This window comes from Vidua chalybeata, chromosome 6, assembly GCF_026979565.1.
Source record: "Vidua chalybeata isolate OUT-0048 chromosome 6, bVidCha1 merged haplotype, whole genome shotgun sequence".
NCBI lineage: Eukaryota > Metazoa > Chordata > Aves > Passeriformes > Viduidae > Vidua > Vidua chalybeata.
Genome location: NC_071535.1, coordinates 56673197 through 56700278, shown reverse-complemented (window position 1 = coordinate 56700278; position 27082 = coordinate 56673197). Strand labels below are relative to the sequence as shown.

Sequence of the window (27082 nt, the reverse complement as noted above, 5' to 3'; positions counted from 1 at the left end):
CAACGTTAAATATGACACTCGCTACCAAAACACAACTTTATTGATTAAACACCATTTAAAAGACCAACTGAAAGCAGGACAAAGACATTTCAAAGAGTGTGGTGCAAGTTAGGTGTTAAATTTTTAAGGAGCTGTACAAGAAGGGGAGGTAGCAGTAAAGAAAAACAATTTTCTCTCACAAACTGCTCCGACACAGAAAGGTTCATGTAGAGGCTCAGGAGGTTTTCCATGCACTCACACAATAGAAACATTCTTGAGGAAGTCCCATGTGAAGTATTGCAGAAATGGCTCCAATCACTCTCATGTTTACATTTGAAAACATAAGAAAGCAACAAAAAATTTTTCTCTAGAATACAAAATGTGTTTGTTTTCTATGAAGTCACTGGAAGTTCACCAGGAGGAAAGTTTCTCCCACAGCAGCTAAGGTCAACAAAAGTCGTTCTTTGAACGAGCTGTCAAACATTTCACTGATTTCCTCTCTCAACTCCCTCAGCAGAGGTACTGTGGACTTACCATCTGCATTCAGAATTCTCTCAAAAAGTTTACTCCAGAAATCACTGTCAGGGGTCCTAAAACAAACAGAGCAGTTTTCAGTGGAACAGTACACATACAACATGTCTATCAAGATCTCCATTTACATTCAGCACTAAACATCCTGGGAGAACCACGCCTGAAATAATATTTTCACTCACCTGAGTAAATACAAAGGAAAACTAGGAATGTGTTGTTCATTTTATATGTATGGATCTCATTCACTTTCTCCAATAGGTTTCTGGATAGTAACTACACAGGTCTAAACCAACTGTTTATACAGTTGCCTCTTCAGGTATACCTGACCACTACCACCATTCACAGTAAGCCAAGGCAGTTTTAGTTTACAGGAATTATCAAGAACATTTTTGAACCAAACAACTTGGGAAACTCCTTTCATGAATAAAGGGCAGAGGTAAGTCTTATTTTCCCACTTGCAAGCTAAGTTAACAGGACAATATTAAAGGAAAGCTGCAAGAAAAAAAAAAAAAAAAGGTAGTTTAGAGCCAGTTTTGCTTCCTTTTTTCCCCACCTTCCATCTGCCAGAGTTCTGTACAGATAATATTTTGGAGACAATTAATAGTAATAAATCCCCTCTCTCCCAGATGTACCCACACAACAAGAACAAAAAGGTTAAGTGACTCATTTAAGTCTCAGAAAACTGATATTAGAGCAAACCCTTTGTTCTTCAGTCTTGCACTGCTACTGACTACTGAAGCACTTTTCTCCCTCGAGCTAGGAGTTACAATGGCTTTGAAACAAATTATCTGCCTCTGCTTTATCTAAGTGACTCACAAACAGCAGCAGCCAGTCTTAGAATGAATCCAGGCTGTACTATTTCAATGGTAACTCTTATATTTGCTAAAATAATTAAGTCAATGCAGAACCTAACCAAGAAAAAAATATGCAAGACTTGAGTCCATTTTCTTTGTGGAATTAGATGAGCAAGAGGTGTGGCAGAGGAGATGAAGTGCTGCTAAGGAGGTGTAAGGAGTTCTGAGTGACAAAAATAGTCCTAAAAATTCAAACGCAGCTTCTATACCCTGCCTCACATAAACCTGCACAGATGAAGTTTCCTAAAATAGTACAGTGAAAACAAAAAAAAAACACCATATCCATTTTTTTAATAATGGTAAAAGCCCTCCCCTGAAAAACAGGCTGTTGGCATTATACTTGGAGATGAAAAAAACAACTTGATCACAATTTACATTCTACCTTCTCCTAAGTCTCTACCACAATGTTTCAGTGTTTTCCATTCATTCTGTCACCTTTTAAGTGGATTCTCTTTTATTGAAAGCCATTGACCTTGGAAGAAAAAATGTTGTGCTCTACCCTGCAATTCCCCATTGCTTTGGTATTTTGCTGAACTGGTAGTAAAATCAGTAGTTCTTGCAGTCATTCTGCTATATCTATATTTTGTTTAACAAAAATAATTAAGTCCTGTTTAAAAAGTTTTCTTAAGATAAGAGGGTCATGGTGGTTGTATTTAACACCAGTCAGCCTTCTAGTAAGAAGCCTCCTTTCTAGTTCAATACCTGAAGTCTAATTCTAATATAATACCTGAATTCTAAGAACCTTTTTTGAGGAAAGTTATTCTGTCAATACAATCCCTGAAAAAAAAAAAGGCAAAAACAAAACAAAAAAAAAAAAAACCCACCACAAAACAAACAAACAACAACAAAAAACCAAACCACAAAACAAACCATGAAACAAACTCAAATGAACCTCAAAGAAATAAAAAAATCACTTTCCAAATCGCTTGGAGAATTTTGAAGGACAGAAGCAATGTCATCTTTACAAAAGTAGAATTACTAAAAACAACAGGAAGATAGAGTCCTGTGTCTTCAGGAGTGTTACAAGTGCCACCAGCACATGTGGCTGTATGCACAGGATGAAGAGCAAAATTGATCTCCATCAGCTGACTTTTCTCCCAGGGAATAGTCAATTGTGGAACCTCTTCTGGTGGATGAAGGCTCCCTGCAGCAGTGAATTTGCTTGTCACAGATTATTTGAAAACTTCAAACTGACTAGAGCAAGTGTCATCAATCAGTAAGAACTAGACAGACTGAAAGATCCATGTGTGAATGGAAACTGATTCCTTATTCCCACATATCTCATTTTTACACTGTTGATATAAGACTTCAGTACAATGTGTAACTAAAGCACCTATGCAGACATTTCTTGAAATAACTGATATTGAAAAGTAAGTATAGATGATGAATGATAAGTCTATAACACTTTCAGAAGCAAAGCAGAAGAGATGGTGGAAAAGAAATTCCTTATTTGTACTCTGAACTCCCAAATTATGAACTAATGCACCCAGGTGAGCAAGAAGCCATTACAGCCTGGTTCCAGCTCTACAGAACTTGTGCCCAGACTTTATCTTCTTCCTGCTTTGTCTCCTTTAGCCCTTCACAGGTCTCACTCCTCAAGACTCCCTCTAATTTCTACCTCAGCCCAAAATCCTATTTTTTTCAATCCAGCGTCCCCAGCTTTAACTATAATTCCTTTCCAATTAACTCCTCCCCTCCAAATTCCACTGACAGCCAGCCAGCCCTATCCTTCCCAACTCAGACTTACTATTCCTCCTGTTATCCCAGCAGTTACTGCTCTTCTTCCCATACCTACATCCTGATCAGTCCCTGACACCATGTCCCAGCCTTCTCAACTCAGGCCTTATTTGGCTTCATCTGCAGTAGCTCAATTTAATCTCTTGCAGAATTAAACAAAGGATATCTTAGTAGAAAACCAGACATATACCCAGTAAAGGGAAAAAAAAAAAAAAAAAAGCTTTTTTTTCCTCTGTACACAGCTTAAGAAGATTGGGTTTTTTCCAAAGGCTGAATACAACAAACTGGGAGATGTAAGCAGTGCAGGTTGCTAGGGAACTGGACAACTCCCACACTGATAGTGGGTTTTCTTAAAGCAATGGTCCTAGGAGTGATCCATGATCCTGAATCAGATACCTGTCCAGCAACTGCTGTCATGAGTGCAGAGTTCTGGAAAATCCTTATGAAATGCCAAGGCAAGAAAACCTGCAGTATGTGCCTAACAAAATAAACAACTGTCTAAGAACAAACAAAGAGCACAGGAAGGCAGAGCAGACTTATAGTCAAAAAGAGAACAGTAGAATTTAATACCTGAGACAAACAGCAGCTTCCAAAAAGCAGCCGTTTGCACACTTGCATCTTAGATGACAGTTTTTAATTATTTTCTTTGATGTACAAGTTACAGCTGTTCTACAGCTGTTCTACAGCTGTTACACCCTGCCATCAGTGTCTTAATAGAATTAAAAAAAAAAAAAAAAAAAAAGCAGAAAGCCAAACGAATCCATTTCTGAGGCATCATGTTCATGTGATCTTTGTCCCCCTCATCACCCATCCACTTACAAACTTCTCCAAGCTTGATCTGTAAGGTACAGAGACTAAGTCAGTCTCATCTGAAAGGATGACAAAGCAAAACCATCTCGACCGGATTATTCATATTCAACTTAAAATTGTCTCCTACGCAGCACTGAGGCTACCAGTGAACAAGTCCAAGAACGCCACCATTTCCAGCCCCACAGAACTAACACTTTTTGGCAAAAACAGCCCCAGGTTGTTGTACATTTCAAGCTCTGAAGATAGTACGGTTTAAGCTCTGAAGATAGTATCACTATAAAGAAAATGAAGTTAGATGTCTCTTCTTTCCCAGCAGCCCCCTCTGCAAAAGGACTTACTTGGATAAGTTTTGGCTGATTTTCCAGATGGAATTCTCCTGATAGACCTGGATATGATCCCCAAACAACATCAAATGGACTATATCTGCAATGCCAACCAAGTCTACCTGTAATCACAACAAACACCACGAAGTTCAATGTCTATTATCACTTTCTGCTCTTACTGCTTTCACACATTTAAGTTGGAACTATCCTTACACCAGAATCTTCCAGAGACCTGCTAAACAAGAAAACTTCTAAAGGTAAAATTCTTTTTTCATTGTAGGTTTCTAAATAAATTCAGAAGTTACAATCACTGAACAGCACTGTCAATCCTTTCACTTAATACCAAAGGTTGCATCAGATGCAAAATTCTCTTTATTCAGTATTTATTGATCAGAGCTTTCCACAGCACTTGTTAATTTTAATTTAAGAAAATGGGTTTTGTAAAGGAAACACAGAAATTAACATGCCCTACTAAATACAGACTCACCTGATAAGGAAGAGAACTTTCTGCCAGAAGCTGCTGTCCATGAGGGGTCTGAGCAGTGGGAAAGTTATACGGAAAGCTGACTCGAGGCAGTACCCTCAAATCCAGACTGTGAGTGAAATCCACCACCTTCAGAGCATTTGGCACCTCCTCATTAGAAAACGCATCGCAGATCCTAAGCAGAGGAAGCACATGAGGCAGTAAACGATCCAACAAACTTTTTCTTTCTTTTAGAGTTAAATTTAACAGCACAGTGAAGGTGAGTCTTAGCCATGTCAATACTCCCCTCTGATGGCTGCTGTCAGAACTACTGCTGCAAGGGCTACCCTGGATGGCAAGGGCTCACAGCAGGGAGCTTAGGGATCATAGTGCTGTCTCCACAGTAAGCAACAGGAACCAATAAAGGGTTGAGGATGATGCTATTTTTGTATTTGTCAGAGTTAACTGAAACAAAGTCTTTGGACTGTGGGAATAGTACGATGCCTTTTCACTGGTCTTGAAATTATGAGCCAGACACAGGTGATAAAAGGGAGTTACCTTTGTAAGGATCCTTATGGTGCACAACACACTGGATGAAAAGCACTGAAGATGCACAAATAACAAACCAGATACAATCTTTATATGTTTAGCAAATTAGCATAATTGACAAGCATCTTCAATTAGAGACATAGGTGATGAGGTAATTCCCCCTGGTTCTACCCATTTCTGAACAACCCTCCTAAGATAGGAACTGAACTTTGTTTATGAGTATGTGTCTCAAAGAGCTGGCTTTCAACCTTGGCTCTCAGAGAGCCTAACCTTGGACCCCAGGGCTTGGAGCCAGTGGGGAATTTATTTTGTCTTTCTGTTTAATAGAGTAGATAAAATGCTATTTATGACTGCAATAATAGGCTACAGAGCTACAAATATACATACGTAAAGAATATAGAGAATAGATAAAAGCAAAAAGGCCAGAATCAATTTGGAATTATTGTAATGTTTTGCACTTCTCCCTCTCCATCTAAATCTCAGAATACTTGATACAAAAAATAATTAAGCTTGATAATGTTTCTACAAACTTCTCCTAGTCTACAGGTGAGGGAGGACAAAATGAAAGGGCAGGGAGGAGTATCTCTACTGACAACTGCCAAGCCAACAATATCCACATATCACAGCTCTCACTACTACTCTTCTTACATACTTGTATGCTTTGAGCTTATTTTGTAAGTTATACTATGCACTTGTCCTTTTGCTATCTGAAAAACCCCAAACCATTATCCTAAATTTTTGGCAGTTGTTTGTTTTGTATTTGCCACAGAAAAATCCAGCAGGAGGTATCTAAGTCCATCAAGCCATTATTAGATCAGTGACTGCCAAAAGAGGACGCAGCATCCTAAGGGGTATGCAAGACAACCCATTGCAGGATGTGAAGAAAATATCAGGACTTGCATAATACAGGTATGTAATTTATAAATAATTATGTAAATAAGTTATTAATAAAATGACCACAAAGATACTGGAAGTAAAATATCCTGGAAGTATGTATGTTAGATGACTGTAGGCTTAAACTAAATTTAAATTTAATAGCTATTTTTAACATATCAATGATAACTAATAACAGCCTCAGTGAATTTATGTAATGGAATTATATCTGATTCAATAGACATTCTGGTTACTGGCTTCCCACTGATGCCTGAAGTTTTTAGCTTTTATGTATTTTTCATGTATTTGTAGCTGTGCAGACCGTTAAATGCCTCAGTGTAACTTCTAGTACTTTTCCAGCTTTCCTCCCCACAATGAACAGGCGTTTATTGACACATTCCTAAAATTTTGTTGTCTCTTGCCTGTAAGTTCTCCAAGGACACTTTATTTTGCACCACATAAACATAGGCATAATAAAGGTAGGGGAGGAGGTCAGAACCCAGGGAGATTACATTACCAACTGCTCCTCTAATTGGACAATATTGGCCAGATATTTTAATTGCCTGGTCTTATCAATTGCAAGGATCTAAATTGGGGCACTGGTTTTTGCCATATTGTGTACCTGAAGGCACACAACCTTCAAGTAAAGGTTTGCTTTTATATTATCATTCTAACATGGTCTGGAAAAGTTTGTGCTTTATTTCCAGACATCACCACACCCAGTTCACAGATCACATTCCAAGGGATACGTGACTTTGTTAACATAACATGAGAAAGAGGTTAAAGAAGAAAATTAGGTCTATGCATTAAGGTACAAGCTGGAATGCAGAGGAAGCTGAACATTTTGTTTAGGGTATCTGGATATCCCAGTCCCACCTGTCTTATATCTTCTAATCTCCCGGGTTTCAGGTACATAAAGGCAAGTTACAAACCATATTGTAACTTACATTAGTGGTCCAGAACCTTGGTAAAGCAGAAACTTAAAATATAGGTAATAGCAAAACCATTTTGTTGAGCATAAGTTTTACAGTGTTAATGTATACTATTTCTACAGGAAGGCTTATTCCTAAATTAAGTGTTTTCACTCTTATCAGAATACAATGGAGCCTAAAAAACATGGACTGCAAAATCAGGCCTATTTTGCCAGTGGACAGGTTCAGCACAAGGGACACAGAAACCAGCTTAAGGAATAGTGTAATTTTCTATAATGCAAGACTGTAAAGAATTACACAAGCAGAAGCTCAGCAATGCACCTCATCATTGCTACCAAGGATTGCCTACAGCAATTAAGATACAACACCCATTACACCCTAAGACTTCACCACCCTCCAGGGCACACAGCAGCTGGGGGACCCTGTCACCGCCAAGCACTGGACAGCCCCTCCCAGAACCGGGAATTCCTATGGGTGTGTCCACCCGCAGGCAAAGAGGCTTCTGACTGTGCTGGGACAGGGCCCAGCTTGGGCAGGGGGCAATAAACAAGCTCACACCACTTCCAGTGCAGAAAACATCTGGGGTCAGCCTCCTCCTGGGTTTTTCCCAAAGCCTGGCCAGGGCTCAAGGCACAACCCACGGAGTTGCCTTTGCTCCTACAACCCCAAAACCCAGGTGTGGCCTTATCTGGTTTCTAAATACAGGAAGGTGAATACATGTTTTGACAATGAGTGGATACATAGATCATATGATACATATGATACATAGATCTATGATACATAGATACTAATGATTCTTTGTTAATGAGTAGATTATATAACATTTGGTTGGAAGGTTCATCTAGAGGTCAGCTTTGGCTTAGGGCCTGTTGTTCAGGCCTCAGTACTTCTGTACGCCAGCTCAAGAGTAGAAATTACAGCAGCAGGGGAGCTGTAGCTGAAATGACTGCTCTGTACCCTCCCATATTCATAGGCAGAGACAAACCTGTCTCCCAGAAACAACACCTCTGGCCTCAGATCTCCATGGACAATCTCCGCTTTGTGCAGCTTCTCTACCACATGCAGAAGATCATGAACAACCAAGAAGATGATTTCCTTTGTGATGAACTTACGGTCACAGAGAATATCCTGAAAAGAGAATAAACATCTATCTCTGTACCTTTCTACCTTAGATTAGGTGAAATATTTATAGCTCACTTTTTGTTTCATTATTCATCTGTACAGAGGTAACAGTCCCACCATAAATTCAGTATAATCAGATTTTGCTCAGACTGAATTACAAGAACTGTAAGCTAGGAAACATTATTATTCAAAATTGGACAAAAGACCAGGAGGAGGAAATTGAACTGAAGACTGAAATCACTATTGAATTTCGGTCCTATTTGTATGCAACAATTCAAAATGCACAAGACTTAAAAGTGCGAATCGTTCAGCAAGACATTAATTGCCATGACCTTGCTGTAGCTGACTGGAATGTATTGAAAGAGGTCAAGTTAAACAACAGCTTTAGATGCAAATCTTGCTACAGAATAACATGTGGTTCTTGGCTCCAGTCCTTTATGACTCACAAGGACAGAAAATGTGAAAAATTCGTTCAAGATTGTCTCCGAGAAGCACATGATCTATGAATGAGAAACCAGAGCCAATGGAGGCATTAACAGACAGCCCTGATTTATACACAGATAAAGACCAGAGCATCTGTATTGCAGGATTAGACAGGAGAAGCTCTTCAGCAAGGAGCATAACACCACTCCAGACTCACTACTGGCACCCAAGTGGGAGTTCGGATCCTCAAATTGTCCTTGGTTTGTCTGTACTGACCCTGAGTGTGAAGCAATTTGTATCCTTGTGCACAATGGCACAGCCATCCTGGTACAGATAACAGTTGCAATTCTCACTGAAGCTCTGGTCAAAGTCAGAATTCAAACGCTTCTGTAACTCAAGGGTGATATAAAAATCCCAAGGCACAGGCTGAGAATACACCTACAAGAAGGTACATATGAAGAACATTTATTTTTGGAATGAAGTGAAAATTGCTCATTTTCATATTCTTCTCATCCTCTTTTTTTCCCCCTCCCACTTGATCAAGGAAGACATTTTTCACAGTCAGAAACCTTTAATCTAGATCCTCAATTAGGAAGAGGACTTGAAGTAGCAAACTTCTTGCATGGAATTCGGAAATTAAGAGTTTATATTAATGGATGAGATTTTACCAGTTCACACTTCTTGTATAATAACCATCATGCGTGTTACCTTTATTGCAAATCCCTTTGCATCCCACTGGAAAACGCATCCAGTTGGAATGGCAAAAAACATCTTGTATTCTTCATCGTTCCAATATTCCATTTTGATGCAGTAAGTCTCATTTCCTGTGTTGAAAGTTTACATTCATAAACTGTCACAGTAAATAGCTCTTCCCAAGTCATTCCCCACCTGCACCACATAAAACTAAGAGGGTGGATATAATTCAAACCCATCAGAGCACAAACTCTGCACTGCAAGAGGGTCTGGCACACCTACCCAGCTCAATGTCTTTCTCAACCTCCATGTGAGGCAGAGCTCCAGCCTCCAAGTGAAAATACGGAGAAGCAGCCAGTGATGATAGCACAGAACCTAAAAGCTTTTTACGCTGTTCAGGGCTCCACATGAGCTGAGCCACATCATCATCTAAGGAAACAAAAAACATGAAGAGATGAGCTGAAATTGCGTTAACTCTCTGCAACTTGGTTGTACCCGTCAGTAAAAGTAAACTGGATACTAGAAACTTTCATCCACATTCTGATTTACTATTCATCTCTTAGCAAGTCAACTCATCTCTTTCCAATAGTTCTGGGAAGTCAATATGATCCTTGTCTTTAAAACTGCCTTACAGACTTTTATCATGAGGTTTCAAGGATTCTACTGTAGCATCATGCAAAATGTTATCTTTCACAAGAGACAAAGCTCTGAATTATTTCAGCCACAGCAGAATTCAAATTCATTCTGCAAATCAACACTCATTTTTTAAATCTATGCCCATAGCAAGTGATTAGTTTGGGGGTTTAAAATTATGGGGTTTAGGGAAATTTAGTCCTTGGATTGCAGCAGAGGTTTTATGTAAGAAAAGGAAAACAAAGTTGGACTCCAACTCTGCTGATCACTGCAATGTTAAGAATTTAATGGCTTTTATCTCCTGGAAGACACCTGTAGGACTGGACTTATTTTCCTTCATAACAGAACATAAAGTCATTCAGTAGATGAGTTGATCTGTCAAAAACCAAGGTAGCCTCAATGTTTACTCTGCTTTATCATTTGAGATAAAACGCAAGAACTAGATGGCCTCTACTGCCTTCTCCCAAATGTCATGGCTGTAATGAGGGAGAACATTTTGAACTTTCACAGTACACATGTAAGAACCAGATTATCTACTGTTATGCCCACATTTATTTGAAAAGCATTCAGTAAGTACTGCTCAGGAAGCAATTCTGTGAAAGATCCAGGAAATAGTGTAGGCTGGAGGCTACAATGTGTTCCAAGCTTTTGCCATCACAAACTTAGGAAATTTACTGGCATATTTTGCAGGAATAAACTGACAGATATCTGAAGTAATTTTTATTCTTTACACAGTATTAAGAATTACTATATCCAGGGTAAAAGCTGCAGCTTAAGGGAGATGTGAAGAAATCAAGAAACAAAGCAAATGGAAAGATCCAAAGTTTAAGAAAGAACCATTAAAACATCTGAACAAATGCTTTCTTTTTTTCTGAAGAGATTTTTCATCTTGCTCTAAAGTTTAGTACACATGATAAAAACAAGACAAAGATCCATCCAAAATATCCCAGCTATTTCAGTGACATGACTTCTAATTGTATTTTCATTCCAAATCCCAAGCACGCTTCATCATAAAATAGTCTGCAGGCACATGAGAACATAATTGTCCAGAGTAGATACACTAAAATTTCAAATACACAGTTCCAATAAAACATCATAGACCAAAACCAAAGGAGTTAAAGAAGGTTGAACACCTTGAACACCATTATCCAACACACATCTAATTCCACAGGACAGATTTTGAAGCCTTTTTGTGACCATTCCCATTCTAACTGTAATCTAAATAGTTAGAACAGAAAGAAACAATTGCCTTTAACTAGAAGAAAAATAAGCAAAGAAATTGACTATTTAAGTATCAGTACTGTTTTCCCTCAATAGGAATAAGAAGGATACTGTGAAGCAGCACAAGAGTTTACAGCATAGTTAAAATGCAGATTTAAACCAAAATCATGTAACTTGCAGTAGACTCCAAATTCATATTCATCCTTTTCAAAGTAGTAGTTTATCAGCACATCAGGAGACACACAGTATGATGACAGAGAAAAAAGAAAGACAAACCAAAACAAAGCTACCTTTGAAGTTATTACTGCCACCCAGTCCAAATTTTTAATTTTGGAATTTGACCTCATTACTCCTACAGACTGCCTGCTTTACTACCCTAAGTAATTTCTCTGTCACCTTAATACTGACATGCTTTGGCTGCTGACAAGCATCCTGTACTGCACCTCACTGCTGCTTCAGACAAGGGAGACAAGTTCAGTCACCAGTCATAGTAACGGGAAACACACAAACAGAGTGGGATACAAGAAGGACAGAAAACCCCCCACATTTAGTGACAGGTGCAAGTTATTTGTAGTGAGTGAAATTTAGTTTAGTACTAACCAGTAACGTTTCCACCTCCAGAATCAGTAACGACTTCAGCAGGCAAGCTCTGAGCCAGCTCCAGTTTCTCACTGATCTGCAGGTATTTAATAGCAGATGTTTGTGTAACAGAGGACAGAGAACCTCCTGAGACTGAAGCACCTGACGAGTGAGTATCTTCCAGGCTTGCTTCCATGATCGGGCTGTAAATAAAGCCATCAAGTACTCAGCCTTCCCAAAGATACAAGTTGTAGATAATGTCAGCCCGGGGACTAGGAGAGGATACTGTGCATGCCCAGATTTAATTAACATGAAGAAATTCTTTCCCACCCCTAGCAGAAAGCCAGAAGTCATGTCAGAGTTTCATTTCAGTTTTGATGATTGAATATACTCAGAATCTTAGTCTAGAGATGATTTTATTAATCTTCTCTTCCACCAAATTTAACTGCTACAACAAAAGACATCCAGAATATTTATCATTACCTTTGCTACAAAATTTCAGTGCTTTCAAAGCAGTAAAGGGTTGGGTGGGAAATACTTCTTCCTAATTATAATCAGCAAGGTTTTCAAGGAACCTCTCAAGTAAAAAACACATTCAGCATGGCATGCGTATTTACATCCTAAGAGCCGGCAAATCACCTCAGCTCTAGATTAAGAAACTCCCATAAAAAAGATTCTTTTTCTTCACAATGACAAAAAGATTATTCTTCTCTCCAGCCTTTTTACTCGGCAGAAGAACTAAATTATGAAACTAAAAACATTTTATATAGTCAAAATAAGTACAGAAGCCAAGAGTAAGAAAGGAGCTGATGATTCTGCTCTTCATGTTTGATAAGGAAGATAGAATGCATTTATCAATTTCTCTGTAAGTTATTTGGTTAAAAAAACCTTGTACTTAAGTCCCACAGCAGTCAGGCAAAAAGTCAAGTGGGCTTGCTATTACCTCTTCAATCTGCTCAAGGCAAAGTACACCCTGAGCTAAAATAATGGCTCTCACCAGGATATTCTGGTCCTTTCAGAAAACTCCTTCCTTAGCAACAGTAAAACCACAACATGAAAGATGTGCAGGAGGAGAAAGGGCTTAAGGTCCTTTACTGTTAATTACCTCAGTTTTTTTACACTGAGAGCTTCAGTGTATGCTTCTTCACACACCGGTGTCTCCTGATTCACAGGTGCACTCTTGGATTCTGGACTATCTTCCTTCAGTTCACTCTGAGAGAAAGCAGGAGCTGGGACTCTCTGAGCTACCACCCCGTGAAAGGGCGTTGAGGCCAGGTGGGCAGCCCTGTTAAAGTCACACGTGTCCTCTGGGTTGGCACAAAGGGTCTTGTTCTTGTAGGAGCCTGTCACAATTGCATCCTCACTCAAACGTTCAATTCCATTCAGCTCATCCTGGAAAAAAAACAGAAGAGACAGTGAAAGCCTGCAGATTTTATGACCATTTTTTCTTTATTTAAAAGAAACATTTCCCCTTCTTCCACTCCACCACCTTCCAACATGAAAAGGACATTCAGTCTTCATGAATTCTACTTAGCACACAATCCCAGAATGCTCTGGCTTGAAAGGGACCTTAAAGACCACCGACTTCCACCTCCTTGCCATGGGCAGGGACACCTTCCACTAGACCAGGTTGCTCCAAGCCACATCCAGCCTGGCCTGGAACACTTCCTGGGACAAGGCAGCCACAGCCACAACATGATATTTCCAGTCTCATCTCATCATCACCCCCTTCCATTACTGCCATGCCAGCCAGCAGTTTAGAATCCTTGTGTTTCACACGTGCTGCCAGTCCAGCCAAGCTGACTCTGACAGCAGCACAGGCTGCCTTGGTCTCTCCTGGGCAGGAAATCTGCCAGGGGCTGAAGTGTTTCCTTACACAGGCTGCTGCTGCTGCTGCACTTTCCTTGGCACTCAGAGAATCCACAGGATTAAGAACAGAGAGAGGCTGACGGGCACTTTTCTGACTACGATCTGCTGAACAACTAAGAAGAAGTTACAGTCAGTTACATATTTATTAGAACAGCTTCCCATCTCCAACAAATTCCTCTCAAGAGTTTAAGTCTACTGATAATTTCAATCAACCAATTTCTACTGCAGAACTAGCAGTAAGCAATTAATACAGCTCTCCAGCATGAAGCAAGTTTATAGAGCAGCTTAAATAGTTGCAGGTTGAAGATGAAGAACAGAAGAGTATTTCCTCATCATGGACTCTGAGTCATTAAATAAAATTTACCAATATAAACAAAACACACACCCCCACACATCCCTGCAGTTAAGAGTTATTTCAGCTGCTACAGTAACAGCTTTGATGCTTCCATATTCCTTCCCTCTGAAATCCAGGTCTTGAATAATTCTACCTTATATTCTTATTTGTCAAAGTAGAGGATTCATCAAATATAGAGAAAAATGGAACAGCAGCCGGTGGGGGAATCAGACCTACATCTGTAAAGAAAAACCAAGAGGTTCTATCATATCCACAGTTCTTCCAAAATAGCATATCCAACAGTACTTAAAATAGTTAATACACAGTTCTAAAAGTACTGCTTCTAACAGGAAGTTACAGAGCTGGCATATAAAGAAATCTAATTTAAAAGGTTTGGTTTTGCCACATCAATGAACCACCCCTTTACCACCATATTATGTGAGCTAACTTGCTGTGTTTAGACTATGCTTCAGAATTTGTACATTTTTCTGCAAGACTGTCTTATTTCTCTGTTTCTCCTCAGAGTTTAAAAATGTATTTTCACTGTGGCTATCTGGGGATACATCAGGAGTCTGGATAACCGCTGTCAACAGCAACAAAAGTCAACTCCAATCAGAAGTAAAGTTATTCAGGATTTGACCTTCCCAACAAAACTTTCCAAAATCAACAATATACAATTGATGGAAGTATTCCCCTAGCAAAACCTCTGAGGAAAAAGGACTTAAGGCAGTTATCAATCTCATGATAGCATTAAACTCTTCTGAAATGCTAATAAGACAGCAAACGTGGAAGATGGAAGAAAATTTTCCAGCTACTGAAAGAAAAATGCTCTTCTTCTTGAAAGTCCTTTCAAATAGTGACAGTTCTCACATCGCAGATGCTCCATGTTTTGCTCAATAAGGTAAAAGGTACTACTAGCATACACACTGTCATTCTTCTTATCCACCTAAGCTTTGGGTTTTACTTTGACGCCTTCTTGGTATTCATGGAACACTTCCCTTTAACCAGACCATCTCGTTAATGGTAAAAAACTTGACTACTCACCCTCAGAACAAGACGGTTTATGTAGTTGAGTATCTTCATAGATCTGGAATTCACTGTGCAAAAGATAAAATAAACAAGTTTGTATTCTATAGACCTTCACAAAACGTAAGTAAACTCTGTAAAAAAGGCAAGCCAAGATGACAAATGCTTCTTGCAAGAAGTTAAGCTCCCTCAGACAAATAATCAAACATATAGAGAAAGAGCATAGATCCTGGTTACAACGCTGATGTCAAGGCTATATTCCATTCTACCTGAGAAAACAGGCTGCTAGTGATCCATGTTACTAGTCGTACCTACATAGCCTCAACAAGTGTTCTCCCTGCTGGCTAAAAAACCCCTCTATTACCTTTGTGACTGAGGCTGTTTCTCCCCATATTCTTCTGTGCTGGGAAAAGTAAATCCTTGCATTCCCAATGGTGTGGAAGCTCCCATTACCTCTGCTGCCTGTGGAAATAAAGCCACATTTCGGTTCTACAGTGGTAGAATCGCAAGCCAGGCAAAAAGGTTCCAAAACCATGAAGATAATCCTATGTAGTCATTAAAACCCTGATAGGAAATGGTTGCCTTTAGCCACTTTTATTTGTACTTAGCTTACCTGCATGAAGTCAAGTCCACTTTTATTGCATAGTGAAGTTAAAAGGCATCATTTACTCTTTGCAACCATATTTACACTTTCATAGGAGATTTTAGTCACCCTGTAACCGTTAAGGACATATGTAAGCAGTTAGCTTACAAAGTCACAGCTCTGTTTCATTATTTAAAGTACTTACTGTGAAGGCATTGTTTTGGAAACAGGGAAGGAGTAGAGAGAATTTACTTTACTAGTGAAGAATCCTTTCAAAAGAAGTTTAAAATGTGTTAGAAGAATATCAGAAATGCTTCCTTTTGGCTTTCTTGGGTACTTTTATTTGAAATTGCAGCTATTTGCAATTAAATGAGGACAATACCTGTTCATGTGATTGTGGCTGTTTGTCATCTTCTTTCTTCTTTAATTTCTTTTCCAGCTCCTCAATTTTCCTTTGTATTTCTTCCTTCTTCCGTTCGATGGCTTGTATTTCATCTAAGGAAAAAACACCTCTAAGGCCCAATGCCTATTTCACATACAATTGGTGGCTGCAGCCTAAATTGTCAAGGGGCCGAAACTTCTGGTGGTCTTTCCCTGTCCCACAGCTTCCATGTAAAGCTGTTGAATGTGTTACTGTCTCTGTACCTCACAGCAGTTAAACAACTACTCCAGTAGAAAAAGAGAAGCAGCTGCAATAACAGACAGAAGCAAATACAATTTCATTATTCCATCTGGAATGCCCTACGTGCTCCAGCCCACTTTGGAACATACCCTCGTCTTTCTTTCTCGCTTTCTTCCTGTAGATTTCAGCTCGGATCTCTTCAAAAGAGAATTCATCCACTCCAGCATAAACTTTCTCTTTGCAGTACATCACCATCTCTTTCTTTGCCTGAGCATCCTGCTGCTGATGCTGCACACGCTGCAGTGGGTCCTCCCGCTCCTCAGGTTTGCGAGTACTTAACACACAGTTTATGCTGGGCTCAATTTTGCATGGAGTCCTGAAAAAACAGGAATTTATTACTTGGGCTTTGTGAACTTCACTGTAGCACAGAAAAGCAGGTGAGGAAGACAAGAGGGCTAATTTCAGAACCTGTTTTTGGAGTAGTGAAAAGACATTTTATTCTGTGCTTCAAAAAATACACGAGAAAATTGGAATGATAACACCAAACTACTCAGAATTGTGTGATAACTAAAACAAAACAAACAACAACAAACAACAAAACAAATCCAACATAAAATGTTTATAAGGTACAGTCAAAAACAAATAAAATTCTTATGATATCTGAACTTCCATGCAACCTGAAGCAGGATCTGTTCAATTTAGTTCCACTGAGCTGAGTGACCACAGGGAAGACAAGTCCCTAAACTCTGGTTTGTAGGACGGTTATCAGGGAGAATAGGGACACAGGAGAAAAGGGACTTAAAAATGGACATTCTTGGGTGAGATGAAACCTACATGCTAACTTCAGGAAAGAAGCAATGCTGGTACAGCTTTACAAACACCAGCAATCCAGCTGGATAAACTCAAATCTGGGAGTGATCATGAGGCAAACAAGTGGTCCTAATGTTTGGGATTTTAAAGCTTTATTGGAGGAGTATGGGGATCAATACCAAGATCACAACAGGGATCTCTGCCAAGAACCCTGGATGACAGCTGATGCTGTGATTTGCACCACATTTAAACAGTTTCAGCATAACACTTCCACATTTGGCAGGTAACAGTGGTATCATAAGGAAATTGATTCAAAGATAAGGGGAAAACAAAATAGTACCTTTAAGATTTCAACTACAGTATCTAAACCTACATACCAAGTCTCTGCCTAAGTCACTTAGAGCTAACTTAGCCTGGTGCTCAGTTCCACCCACTCCGTCCCTCTCCCTGCTATGAAAAGCTCCTGACTTCCGTAAGTAACAAATCTTCATCCCAGAAAAATGGGCAGGCCAAGAGTTTTTACCCTCTGATGTGGCATCACTGACTTGCACAAGAAAGAAACAGTCTTACACTTTAAACTGGAATGCAGATTTTACATATTTCTCAACTAAACAATGCCACAGGCAGAGCCATTCTGCAGTCCACACACAATCCCTGCTTGCTCACCACCTCTCAGCATCCCTTGGTTCCATGCAATTCAGACCTCTGGGAACTGTCACCAGTACCAAACAGTCTTTTCCACTCCTCTCTCAGAAGGAGCCTGTCTATTCCCTGCCCATCGTTAGCCACAGAAAAAGCAAGCAACCTTGCAAAAGAATGTGTTTTCCTCTGCTCTAACTAAACCACCCCATCTCCTGGGATTTATCAGCATTTCAGGGAGCACTGTACAAGCAGCACACTCACTCCTCCACGACCTAAGCAACACTATTGCCATGGCAACTCTGATAGCTTAGTTCAGAATAAAACTCCAGATATGCTGAGCACAGAGTTCCCAAGACAGAAAAAAAAAACAGCCACATTTGCTGCCTCCATTTGGGCTCTTTCACAGCAAACAGCACCCTAAGACAGGTAGCTTGTGGTTTTGTGTAGACACACTGAGTTAAGCTATTAAAATCATTAGCATATATGAATATGATATAGGCTCCCACACCATGAGCAGCACTGAACACTTCCCATGTCCTTAAGCAACCTCTGCTGAAGCCTCTGTCTTCAAGCTGCAGCACTAATTGCTTCCAGGCTGACAGATTTTTCAATTCTTCTAGCTTGTCAGGCTTAAGTACTCAGCAAAACAAGTCCCAGTTTTAGGAAGCAGCTTTGAGAATTCCAAATGCAATCCCCCCAGCTCCAACTCAAGACTCACATCATTTGTGGCTGAGCTGACTCGTCCACATAGGGGGTGAAACTGGGCAGTGGGTGGGGCACTTCCGAACCAGAGCTCACAGTGCTGCGAGGACGCTGCGGAAGGAAACGCAACATTAACAACACAGTGATTCTTTTCACTCTCCACATCCCTCTGCATTCTGCATCTCCCTTTTCCTCATCTTCTGCTCATTTGGAGGTTTTCTTTTAGAGAAAACTAAACTTGATGGAGACTTTTCCAAGATGAATTCCCTAATGACACAGTCACAGCCCACCAGCTGAACACTGGCAACTAAAAGGCGAGGCACGCTCCTCCTGCACGTCCTCACCAGCCCCAGTTCCTCTTATTCTGAGGGAATGTTTTGTACATATTGGGGGAGATATATACACATTATCCTGGCCATAATAAGGCTGGGTATTCCTTATTTTCCACAGATGCCGCAGTTCTCATTTGACAGCCAAGATTGTCCCAATTCTATGATTATAGTCATTCCCTATCCACCAACAGCCTCCAGACTTGTAGTTTGTTTTTTTTTTTCAATTTTCCCATCAGAGACCATTATAGCACCACAAAAATCCCTTAACAGTTTCTATGGGCCATTTGTAAAGAGAAGAGGTAGAATTTAGTCTGAAAACACACTACTCTCATCTGCCTATTTCAATTCCCTGAGACTCTTCAGCACAAAAAAAGTTACTTGCTGGGAATACTTCACCAACTCACTCCTCTTTTCCATCATTTCCCAAACTGCTTCCTGAGGCATCTTGAAACCAGCAGAAAGGGAAACCCCTTCTTCCCTGTGCAGGTTTTAATAAGTCAGAGCATTCACCAAGGTTATTCTTGAACTGCCCTTCAGTGGGGCAGAATTAAACATCCTTCTCTCTTCTGCCAGAAACAGGATATTTTATTCCAGTAAATCTAAGAAATTTCATTAAGAGGGGAGCAGAGACTACTCTAAGGGCAGACATTAAAAGAAATATGGAAGCATCCAGAGACCAGAATGAATGTTTTAAGCAGCATAAAGAGATGGGCAAAAGAAATTTTATATTAATACTTCTTCCTCACTCTTCTCAGCTATATTAAATCTATCATTTAGTTAACTTTTCCATTCATTTAACCAAACTGCTTTCTATCTGAAAACAATGTTCCTGGAGTTTCCCTAAATTTTAGCCTGGTTGCATCCCTCACTCATTCAAGATTTCCTTACCAAGCTTCACTTATAACAATGTCCATATTGAGAAGACGAAAATACTTTCGTCATCTCAAAGCCTGAAGTTTTTTAGCTTTTATGTATTCTTCATGTATTTGTGATTCTGTACACTGTTAAATGCCTCAGTGTAACTTCCAGCACTTTCTCACAGTGAACAGGCGCTTATTGGCACATTCCTAAACTTTTGCTAACTCTTGCCTGTTACTTCTCCAAGGACATTTTATTTTACACCACGTAATCACTGGCATAATAAAGGTAGGGGAGGAGGGCAGAAGACAGGGGGGGAGATTACCTAACCAACTGCTCCTCTCATTGGACAATAATGGCCAGATATTCCAATTGCCCAATCCTATCAATTGGAAGGATTGAATTGTGAGCACTGGTTTTTGCCATATTGTGTACCTGAAGGCTTTCAAGGAAAGCTTTGCTTTTACATTGTCATTCTAACATGGTCTGGAAAAGCTTCTGTTCCACACCACGTGACCAACAGAACAGACCACTGGGGACACAAGCACCATAAAGTCACCCTAGGACATCCAGGCATCAATCTCGTGACTTGCTATTCTTCCTTTCTCAGCTACAAAGAACATGGCAACACTGGGGCTTATCTGAGCACCTGTGAATCAATCCTGATCTCACAGGATTGATTCCCTTCACACAAGACCTTCCATCACTTCTCTAGAACAGCCTAAACACCTGTAGCACAGCTGTTCCTTTTGATGTTTACTTTAAGCCATTGGAAGCTACTCTCTGTCATCCTATTGCCAGGATAAATATTCCATTGATAAAGCACTTGAATTCTTTTGATCTGCGTTCTTCTGTTTTCCTCACAAGCACTTCAAAACAAGATGTGCAGAATGCTGTACATGCCTTCTTTGCACAAGACAGCCAGCAAGCTCTTCCTTCACTTTGTATTTCCAAAATAATTCAACTCTTATGCTTCTACCTTATGGATTTAATTAATTCCTGGCTTCTCTCCCCTTCCAGGGCTCATGTTTTGCCTCTTACATTCCTTTTCCGCCCTCCAAACATTTCAGCAAGCCACCTCTGCCAATTCTTCTGCTTAGCAAGAATTTCCTTTTCTTGATTTTAAAACTCCACAGGGTTTGAGCAATATCAGCCTGCTAAACTTGAATTGAGTACACATGGCCAGGGACTCTTTAGAAGGACAGCAACCATTCACAAGGGCATGCAGAGACAGGACAAGGGGGAATGGCCTTAAGCCAAAGGAGGGTGGCTTTGGATGAGATATTGGGAAGAAATTCTTCCCTGGGAGGGTGCTGAGGCCCTGGCACAGGTTGCCCACATAAACCGTGGCTGATCCATCCTTGGGAGTGCCCAAAGCCAGGCTGCATGGGGCTTGGAGCAACCTGGGCTAGTGGAATGTGAACCCAGATGACCTATAAGGTCCCCTCCAGCCCAAACAATTTCACAATTCTATCATTTAATCTGTATTTACAATAGACACAAACCACAGGCAAGGGAGAAAGAGACGACCTCTGTTTCTGTGATCAGAAGTCATCAGCTTACACACACCTTCCTCTCTTTTCCCCGTCCCTTTTGAGCTTCCTTACCCTGCCAGAGTTCCACGGTCCTGCACTGAGTTCATTCTCCTTTGCCCTGGGAACTGGAGGTGCTGGCCATGACTGTGCTGGAATTGTGGCAATCTCAGGTCCAGACACAGAATTTTCATCAAATACAGCAAAACTTGGAGCATTTGGAAGCTGTAGAGAAGCCTGAGGCTGGCAGCTTCTGTTTGGGTTCATGACTATAAGCCAGAAGATTTATGTCAATTAACCTTCAACCGTCACAATCAATTGCAAATCTCACTATAAAGAGATTAAATCCCTTCAATAACAGGGTTTTTAGCTCTTGAATGTACCTTTAACTGCATCTCCCACACGACTAATGGGGGCTCTCACTTTCTTCTTCCCTCTGCCTTTGAGATCTGCCAGTGAACTTCTCTGAGGCTCTGCAATTTCCAGCAATCCCATATTGTCTCCATCAGGACTTTCCTCAAGTGCCAGTAGCGTCTGCCGAGAAACACGGGCCTGAAACTGCCTAGAAAAATAACATTGGAGAAGTCACCATAACCTTCCCTATCTCAGGAGCCCAGGTGAGCACCTACGTTCTTCCCTTACTTGTGATGAGCCTGGAGTTTGTCCAAAGGCTCAGCCTTGCGCTGGAGTCCTTCCTGGAATATCAGATCTGCTTTCCTGAAGCTGCCCCTGGCCTCGAGTGCCTCTGCCCACGTGATGTAGAGTGGGGCCAGCATGGTGCCGATCTCCTGGCTGTGCAGGTAACTGTACAGATCCAAGGGCTCGTTGCAGCAATCGCCCTGAAATGATGCAAGTATGTCTGTAATCACACTGCAGCAGGGTCCCAGTCAAAATCTGTGTTTCAATGCCTCCAGCAAGACCCCAATAATGTCAATACAAGTCTGACAGGAGCAGCTGTAAGGCAGTACACAGAATTTTATAATTTCTTATTTGACTGTGAGGTAATTCAATGATTGAATTGCACCATATTAGTATTCCTGAGAATGAACAGTTATTTTAGCTTCAGATGAAGTATAACATATTCCTTGCCACTTTTGGAACTGGTAGATTACCTCAGCAAGCTAAAGTTGGGGAAAAGCTACTTTGTAAAAAAATGGACAACAAAAATTACAGTAATGAAGAGACAGGACAGGACAAGAACACACTTAGCTTGCTTTAGAGTTTAAAAGGATGGGGATAGAAGACAGCTAGAAGCTAAAATATCTGGTAGGACAGATATATTTTAGATGTTGTATCTTTAAATCACTCTCTTTCTCCTTAAATAAATATTTGAACTCTATTTATTCAAAGCAGCTTTTTCAAAACAAAAACTTCTAGAGTTTGTAGCTGTCCAAAGTGAGCAACCTTAAAAAATACTCTGAAAATGAGAAGCAAAATTCAAGAGTAACATTTGCAGAAAAATATGTCTAATATTGCACTTGTTGTACAACACTGTTTTACTCATCACCAGAATCAACTTAGCTGTGTGCAGACAACATGACAAGGTCCCAAGGAAAAGCAGCACCCAAGAGATGTTCCCCAAAACACTCACAAACTTGAGCCAGAGATTAAGATAGCGAGGATCTTTGTAGTATCGCTGCTGCCCGTGGAGGGCTTGCACTGCCCTTTCCAGAACTGCTGCAAGGTTGCCATCCTTGCCACCCCCAGGGAAGGCCTGCTCTGTCCACTTGATGTACCTAGAGACAGAATGTGTTCATAGCAAGTCAGTTCTTAATAAGTATCTGTAAAATATAAAGAGATTAAAAAAAAACAGGCATAACATTGAAACACAATATAATATTTAAAAACAATTATAAAACTTAGCTTTCAATGAGTTTCTTATTAAATTAGAATGTGTTTCCCTTGCTTTTACATGGATACGTGACCATTTAACTCTTTTTTCTGAAATAAAGAAAAACTTACCGCTCCCATACATCCAGAGGATCATCTCCAGAGTAAAATCGTATTTCTGCTTCAAACTCCCTAAAACATAACATTATCCATCCATAAATACATTTGTATCACAGTAAGTTCATCTTGTATATTACATATTAAGAGTTAATTATTAACTAAAAAGCACAGCCAAATCTCCCTAGTGTTTGCTGTTTAAATGCTCCATTGCAAATCAGAAAAGTTGCAGTCTGTACAGGTGCACAACACCTGAGTACTTCTAAAATCCTAGAGCATGGTAATAGCACAGACATCAATTACTAAAGTTCTTTTATGCCTTTTTAATGCTTATGAGATTAGTACAGTTAAAGAAGACATAGATAAAATGAGAAGGGAGGAAGATAAGGGGAAAGGAAATGTTATAACATCACTTACTGTTTTTTAAGCTGCACAGCAGTGTGGCTGGAAGAGTCCTGCTGAGACAGTGCCTCTTGCAATCTGGACATCACCCGTCCCTGCCTGAGGGGCTGCACATTCTCCTTGCTCAGTTCCCACTCATGGCTGTCCTCCTGGGACATGACCACCTCTCCTCCAAACCTGAATGCTTCTCCTTTAATCCTGTGTTTAAAAAGAAATGGATACCTCTAAGGCAGGGTACTGACCTGAAACCTGACAGAGAAAGCTTTCCTAAGCCCAGTCACCCCGAATTTCTGTGCAGCCAAAACACACTGCTTAAATACCCAATTATTAGAGGGACTTGGGGGCTTAATTCCCCACTACTGGAAATATACGGGAAAAAAAGCCCATCGTGACAGTGAAGAACGGCAAGCAGGCCATATGAGCAGCAAAAGCCACTAAGATTAAGCCATCTCCTTCCCCACTGATTCCTCCTTTCCTTGCCCCGAGACCCCCCTCACCCTCCTCACAGGGGCTGCCGACGGCTGTGCTCCGCCCAGGGGGAGCCTCAGCCAGGCTTAGTCGGGACCCTCTGGTCCTTCACCGCTTAGACGAGCGGGTTGCAGCAGGCGGGAGGCACAGCCCAGCCTCGAGCCCTGCCGGGGGGCGGCGGGGCACAGCGGCGGGGACTCCCGGGCACCGAAGGGAGGCGAGGCTGTTGGTTCCCCGGGACGCACCGCCCCACGCCGGGACCGGGCACCCCGCGCTGTCCGGGCACAAAAACACGTCTCAGAGCGCCAGAGCCGCCAGCGCCAAGTACCTCATACCCTAAAGCCCCTCACGGATCCCACACAGACACAACCCCTCACGGACCCCCACAGCCCCTCACAGACCCCACACAGCACCTCGCAGACCCCCAGAGACACCCACAGCCCCACACACCTCACAAACTACAGCCCCTCACGGATCTCCGAGTACCCCTCAGCCCCGCGCGCCTCACGAATCCCGCAGCTGTCAGTCCCGCACACCGCACAACTTAGAGCCCCTCAGCCCCACAGGAATGCCACAGACAACCCACAGCTCCTCAAACCCTATACACGCCTCATGGCTTCTCAACCCCACAGGGATCCCACAGCCCCTCTCAGCCCCTTGCGGATGCCCGAGGGCCTCTCAAAGACCCCACAGCTCCACGCACCTCACAGCACAAAAGGTCGCCTCAGCCCCTTATAGATCCCACAACCATGAACCCCGAGCACCTCCCAGCCCCTCCCGTACTCCTCAGCCCCACCCGATCTTCGAGGGCCCGTCACGGCCCACAGCCTCTCAAAGACTCCACAGGCTCTCAGCCCCACCCCAGCCTCACAGGCGCGCGCGCCCCTGACGGACCAAACAACTCTCAGCCCCGCGCACTTCACAGCCCCTGAGACTCCTCGGCCCCTCAGGGACTCCATAACCCTCAGCCCCACGCACTTCACAGCCCCTGAGGCCGCCTCGGTCCCTCAGGAACTCCGCAATCCTCAGCGCCCGCGCGTGTCTCACCCCACAGGGCCTCAGCCCTCACGGACCCGCGCGCCCCTCACGGACCTCAGTGCCCCTCAGGCCGCCTTAGCCTCTAGCACCGCAGGCCGCCCCAGTCCCGCGAACCCCTCCCAGCCGAACGTACCGCAGACAGCCCCCAGCGGCGCGAGCCGCCCGGACCGACACAGGACCCCAGCAGTGCCAATGCCGTAACGGCGGCGCCGCCTCAGAATTCAAACCTCTCCCACCTCCCCATTGGCCGCACCTGATTGGCTCCGTCCTGCGTCGCCACGGAGCATCACGGGAAATGTAGTTCCCGTCTCACCCGCGGCGCTGGCGGGGAAAAAAAAAAAAAATTATAAATAATGCGCTCGCAGTTAATCTCATCTGAAAGACATACTCCTGTTCCTGCTCCCGCATGTTCCCGCTCTTTCCCTCTGCTAACCGCTGGCACTCGCTGATTCTCCACGTTATTACTCCGTCTTAAAGGCATCCTGAGTCATTTTTCCTGAGGCACTCGCCTCAGGCAACTGGCGATGTGTTCTGCTTTAGTGTCACAGAAAACCTCACGTTTGGGGTACTCCTGAAAAATAAATGGATTGAAACTCCCAAAACTGATTCCCAGAAGTATAAGGTTGTGTTACTATGATGCTGGGCCCATTAATCACCTTCGCTCTAAAAGTATAAACGCAAACGGTGATTCTGATCTACATGTTTGATAATGAGGACAGAAAGCATTTATCAATTTCTCTGTAAGTCATTTGGTTAAAAAAACCTTGTACTTAAGTCCCACAGCAGTCAGGCAAAAAGTCAAGTGGGCTTGCTATTACCTCTTCAATCTGCTCAAGGCAAAGTAGACCCTGAGCTAAAGAAATGGCTCTCACCAGGATATTCTGGTCCTTTCAGAAAATTCCTTCCTTAGCAACAGTAAAACCACAACATGAAAGATGTGCAGGAGGAGAAAGGGCTTAAGGTCCTTTACTGTAAATTACCTCAGTTTTTCTACACTGAGAGCTTCAGAATATACTCCTTCACACACCGGTGTCTCCTGATTCACAAGTGCACTCTTGGATTCTGGACTATCTTCCTTCAGTTCACTCTGAGAGAAAGCAGGAGCTGGGACTCTCTGAGCTACCACCCCGTGAAAGGGCGTTGAGGCCAGGTGGGCAGCCCTGTTAAAGTCACACGTGTCCTCTGGGTTGGCACAAAGGGTCTTGTTCTTGTAGGAGCCTGTCACAATTGCATCCTCACTCAAACGTTCAATTCCATTCAGCTCATCCTGGAAAAAAAACAGAAGAGACAGTGAAAGCCTGCAGATTTTATGACCATTTTTTTTTTATTTAAAAGCTGAACATTTCCCTTTCTTCCACTCCACCACCTTCCAACATGAAAAGGACATTCAGCCTTCATGAATTCTACTTAGCACACAATCCCAGAATGCTCTGGCTTGAAAGGGACCTTAAAGACCACCGACTTCCACCTCCTTGCCATGGGCAGGGACACCTTCCACTAGACCAGGTTGCTCCAAGCCACATCCAGCCTGGCCTGGAACACTTCGTGGGACAAGGCAGCCACAGCCACAACATGATATTTCCAGTCTCATCTCATCATCACCCCCTTCCATTACTGCCATGCCAGCCAGCAGTTTAGAATCCTTGTGTTTCACACGTGCTGCCAGTCCAGCCAAGCTGACTCTGACAGCAGCACAGGCTGCCTTGGTCTCTCCTGGGCAGGAAATCTGCCAGGGGCTGAAGTGTTTCCTTACACAGGCTGCTGCTGCTGCTGCTGCACTTTCCTTGGCACTCAGAGAATCCACAGGATTAAGAACAGAGAGAGGCTGACGGGCACTTTTCTGACTACGATCTGCTGAACAACTAAGAAGAAGTTACAGTCAGTTACATATTTATTAGAACAGCTTCCCATCTCCAACAAATTCCTCTCAAGAGTTTAAGTCTATTGATCATTTCAATCAACCAATTCCTACTGCAGAACAAGCAATAAGCAATTAATACAGCTCTCCAGCATGAAGCAAGTTTATAGAGCAGCTTAAATAGTTGCAGGTTGAAGATGAAGAACAGAAGAGTATTTCCTCATCATGGACTCTGAGTCGTTAAATAAAAATACCAATATAAACAAAACAAAACACACACCCCCACACATCCCTGCAGTTAACAGTTATTTCAGCTGCTACAGGAAGGGTTTGATGC

General features: G+C 41.9%; 1 protein-coding gene across 6 annotated transcripts; it reads right to left on the bottom strand.

Moving 5' to 3' along the window:
• Positions 1 to 22: 22 nt before the first annotated feature.
• Positions 23 to 25885, bottom strand: BUB1B (BUB1 mitotic checkpoint serine/threonine kinase B). Of its 6 annotated transcripts, none has more exons than XM_053945824.1 (23): positions 25868 to 25885; positions 23397 to 23579; positions 22995 to 23054; positions 22624 to 22768; positions 21675 to 21871; positions 21416 to 21594; positions 21108 to 21301; positions 18327 to 18421; positions 16306 to 16532; positions 15917 to 16029; positions 15316 to 15413; positions 14970 to 15022; positions 14080 to 14164; positions 13599 to 13704; positions 12828 to 13114; positions 11744 to 11925; positions 9572 to 9718; positions 9305 to 9420; positions 8873 to 9034; positions 8037 to 8179; positions 4722 to 4893; positions 4250 to 4356; positions 23 to 569 (listed from the first exon to the last, which is right to left on the bottom strand). In XM_053945824.1, the coding sequence occupies exons 2-23, from the start codon at positions 23537 to 23539 to the stop codon at positions 380 to 382; spliced, it is 3201 nt and encodes a 1066-aa protein (XP_053801799.1). In that variant the 5' UTR covers positions 23540 to 23579; positions 25868 to 25885; the 3' UTR covers positions 23 to 379. The 6 variants fall into 6 exon arrangements, with proteins under 6 accessions (XP_053801799.1, XP_053801793.1, XP_053801794.1 ...); XM_053945818.1 differs by lacking the exon at positions 25868 to 25885 and adding an exon at positions 25276 to 25438; XM_053945819.1 differs by lacking the exon at positions 25868 to 25885 and adding an exon at positions 25021 to 25103.
• Between the last annotated feature and the right edge of the window lie 1197 nt (positions 25886 to 27082).